At 46.8% G+C, this 4,424-nt stretch overlaps 1 protein-coding gene across 1 annotated transcript; it reads left to right on the forward strand.

Annotated features, from left to right (window-relative positions):
* The first annotated feature begins 3,374 nt into the window (after positions 1-3,374).
* Positions 3,375-4,424, forward strand: FPR2 (formyl peptide receptor 2). The gene is given in 2 exon segments (XM_016217239.2): positions 3,375-4,114; positions 4,117-4,424. Coding segments are annotated over 2 exon segments (1,044 nt in total). The 5' UTR covers positions 3,375-3,378.

The raw sequence follows: 4,424 nt of genomic DNA on the forward strand, positions 1-4,424 counted from the left end.
CATGATTATAGAGATATAGCATTGAAAGAACTAGGTAGTCTTATGTAACCTACGTACTAATGTGGAGGGTATTTACAATAAAAAAGTCAATGCACAAATAAACAAGGACAGTCCCTCGTGAGACAGGCTGTACCTGGGGTAGCCACTTTGCACTGTGGGTCAGGAAGGGCCTCTCTCAGAATATAATATCTAAGCTGAGATAGGAATACTCAGAGAGAGCCACATGAGGGAAGCTTGAAAGAAAGAGCATAGTAGGCAGAAGGAACAAAGGATGCAAAAGCCATGAGATGACAATAAACTTGGCATGTTCAAGGAATCAAAGGAATTCAGTGCGGATCCATCACAGTGTGTTAGAGGACAGCAGATGTGTGAGGTCTGAGGGGTACACAGGGCAGATGCAGAAGGGCTTGGTCGGCTTGAGTTTGGAAGCCATTGGAGGGTGCTGAGTAGAATAACGTCATGGTATGATCCGTGTCTCTCAAAGATCATTTGGCTTACGTCTAAAGAGTGGATGGAGGGAGGGCAGCATCAGTGGCAAGAACAAGCTATTTGCAAGGTTAGTGCAAATAAACAGCCAGACAAGGGCCATGGACAAGGTTGATGGTGATAAAAGACGATTCCGGGTGTCAGCTCAGTTGCTTTGTAGGTAGAATCGATGGACTTGAATTGGATTGGATGGTCAGGGGAAGGGAAATCAAGGAAAAGTGTTAGATTTGGAAATTTAACACTTGAATGTTTTGGCTCCAAACAGGCACAGAATATTGGGAGGGTGGCAGATATGAGGATGGAAGAACTAAGAGTTTGGTTTAGGCAAAGTTATGTTTGGGAGGAGAAAAAGCTAATAAATTGGACTGAGATGAGGTGGTCTATTGAGCTATAAAGACAACCAAGTGTGTGTTGTGTGTACATTTTATCATCTAAAGGCACAAGAAAATGTGTTTTAGAAGGAGGAAGGGATCTAATGGGTCCCACGTCACTGAGATATCAGGGTAAGAACTGAGGCGGCACCACTGGAGCAGTGACATGGAGGCCATAGGTGTCCTTAAGGAGAGCACAGTCAATTTGCAGTGAGGAAAAGGTGAGGTGACAAGTGGAGACACTGTCTTCTAGTGTTTGGCTATGAATCCTCTTTCCCGGAAGAGTTTTCTTGAGAGAACAGGGCTGAAGCTGGAAAGGAACACGGGCCAAGGGCAGATTCTCTGTGAAAGGAGGGCATATGGTCATGCTTGTGTGATAGAATGACCTAGGCAGAAAGTCTTGGGGATGTACTGCAGGAGGGGGATTCTTGGGAAGGTGAGAGGTGGGGGGATCCAGAGCAAACGTGAAGGGGGAAAGAACAAGAATTCTTGATTCGCTCACTGTATGAACTGGAGTGAACAAGAACTCTATTCACTATAACAGGTGCAGATAGATTGGGGGGGAGTTGTTGAGAGAAAGCTAAAAAGTTCACAAACAATCATTTCCATTTTCTCATTAAAATATGAGGCAAGGGCATCAGCTGAGAGCAGGAATTGAGAAAACGTTAAGTTTGAGGAGAAAGCAGAACTGGAACAATTATTTCAAACCAGGAAAATGCAAACATGATGAAGACACAATGTGAGCTAACAGGGAACTGCTGAAACCTGTGGTCGTCAATCCAGCTGCAGCCTTAAGAACTGTGACACTGGGCAGGTCAGTTCCTCTGCCAGGACCATGGATGATGATATTATCAAAACCAAGGATGTTGTCATTGGAGTTCATAAATTGTACAGTGACTGGCACCCTTTATGAGCCACCAAACAGCAGGCATCAGAATCCATCTGAGGACCATCTGTGGCACACAGGTTCTCCCCTACCCTGCAGGGAGAGTGAGCCCATAATTTCACAGCTTTGCTCCATTGGCCTTTCCCCACCTGTCATTGTACAACTATCCTTCCTTGTTGTATCATTTTTAAACCAATGCTTTAGACATTATTGAGCAAATCGTATCTCCTGAATGACTTGTAAGGTGCTTACGGGGTGAGTAGAGAGAACCAGACCCTGGGGGAGGGGGGAAGTATGAAGGCTGGGGAAAGTTTAGAGCACAATTCTTTTGAAATCCTTCTGTCTGAGCTCAAATTAGGACCCTACTTCTTTCTAACTGGAGGTTTTAAACAATTAATGTAACCAGTTTAAGTCTTCATTCCTCATCTGTACAATGGTTATACTAATTATAACTACCGTGATTCCATATTTACAAAGCCGCAGAGTATCCTTAGTGCTTTATACGTGTTCACACATGCTATCCTCAAGAGCCTCCGAGAGCAGTGGTGGCGAGCGTTAGATCGACACGTGCAAAATGCTCATAAGTAGTAAATGCGATAATTATTGCATCGTTCTTGACCTCAACTGGAGCTTGCAGAGTGTATGGTCCTGGGATTGTGTCCCAGGACACAGGCCAGAGGCTGGGAAGTGCCAAGGGTTCCCATGTGTTAAAGACACTTCATTCAGCTTAAAAGATTTCCATGTCTATTCTCACCTAATCCTCACCTAAAAACCAGTCTTCACCCCAAAATCACACCATCCTGTAAAGGAGGAGACTGCAGTTCAAAGGTATGTCACTGTCACTGAGCAGGGGTGAGAGAGGAGATTAGATACAGCTTGACATAACTCCTGAGCCCAGCACTCTGCATTGTAACAGTGACTCAACTGGGCTCACTTTTCCCCAGGGGACACTTCACAATATCTGTAGAGGTTTTTGTTGTCACGACAGAAGGATGCTGGTGATGGCATCTAGTGGATAGAGGCCAGGGATGCTGCTAAACATCCTACACTGTACAAGACAAAGAATTTTCCAGCCCGAAATGTAGCGTTGCCAAGGTTGAGAAACACTGCACCACGTTAAGCAATAACTCATAGAAACTCGGTGGAAGTGATGAGGGAAGGCAAGAACAAAAGAAGAGGGAAGGGGTGAGGCAAATTGTCGTACTAGGGCACAGTCATCTCCAGGTAATCTTGGGGGGAGGAACCCTTAAAAGGCAGTATTTACAGTGGCGAAGGCAGTGGCTCTGGAATCGGTTCAATCGGTTTTCAGAGCTTGCTGTCTACACTGGCTGGCTGGGCTCATGATGGTGAACAGACTGCTGAAACCCATGGGCATGACTTCCCCCTGGTAAAAGAGGGATCGTAATGGATGTCTGGTAATATTATTACAAGTACTAAATGTACATAGGTGCTCACTGTCCTTTCCCAAAGGAACAGCCAAGAGTCTGCCACAGTTACAGTTACTGGCCACAAGGTTCCGTAGAGTGGGACTCCTGTTTGGCGAGGAGGCTGTAGTGGAAGTTGACATTGGCCTGAATAGAGGTGTTTTCACAGCTGACCGATTCCCATTGTTGAACTGTTTCAGGTGTGGGCACGATGGAAACCAACTTCTCCATCTCTCTGAATCAATCTCTTGAGACGTTTGCTTCCCCAGTGTTCACTGCCCTGCAAATCACCTCACTGGTGGTTCATGTGATCACCTTTGTCCTCGGCATCCTGGGCAATGGGCTCGTGATCTGGGTGGCTGGGTTCCGGATGGCACGCACAGTCACCACCGTTTGTTACCTGAACCTGGCCTTAGCTGACTTCTCTTTCATTGCCACTCTACCATTCCTCACGGTCTCAATGGCCATGAAAGAACAATGGCCTTTTGGCTGGTTTCTGTGCAAGTTAATTAACATCATAGTGGACATTAACCTGTTCGGAAGCGTCTTCCTCATCGCCTTCATTGCTCTGGACCGCTGTATTTGTGTCCTGCATCCAGTCTGGGCCCAGAACCACCGCACTGTAAGCCTGGCTGCAAAAGTGATCCTTGTACCCTGGATTCTCGCACTAGTCCTTACCTCGCAAATTTTCCTGTTCATGTCTATAGTGCGGGATCAAAGAGGAAATACATACTGTACTTTCAAGTTTGCGTCATGGGGTGACACCCCTGAAGAGAGGATGAAGGTGCGCATCACGGTGCTGACAGCCAGAGGGATCATCCGGTTTGTCATTGGCTTCTCTATGCCAATGTCCATTGTCGCCGTCTGCTATGGGCTTATTGCTGCCAAGATCCGCAGAAAAGGCATGATTAATTCCAGCCGTTCCTTGCGGGTCCTCACTGCTGTAGTGGCTTCCTTGTTTGTTGGTTCCCCTTTCAACTGAACGCCCTCCTGAGGACAGTTTGGCTCAGAGAGATTTTGGAGGGTAAGTACAAAATCCTCACTATCCTGATATACCCAACACGCGCCCTGGCCTTCTTCAACAGCTGCCTCAACCCAATGCTCTATGTCTTCGTGGGCCAAGACTTCCGAAAGACCCTGATCCGCTCCCTGCCTGCCAGTCTAGAGAGGGCCCTGACCGAGGACTCAGACCCGACCAGTGACACAACCACCAAATCTGCTTCACTTCCTAAAGAGGCCTAGTTACAGGCAATGTGA

The sequence above is a fragment of the Miniopterus natalensis genome, chromosome 18, assembly GCF_054644295.1.
Source record: "Miniopterus natalensis isolate mMinNat1 chromosome 18, mMinNat1.hap1, whole genome shotgun sequence".
In the NCBI taxonomy this organism is placed as follows: Eukaryota; Metazoa; Chordata; class Mammalia; order Chiroptera; family Miniopteridae; genus Miniopterus; species Miniopterus natalensis.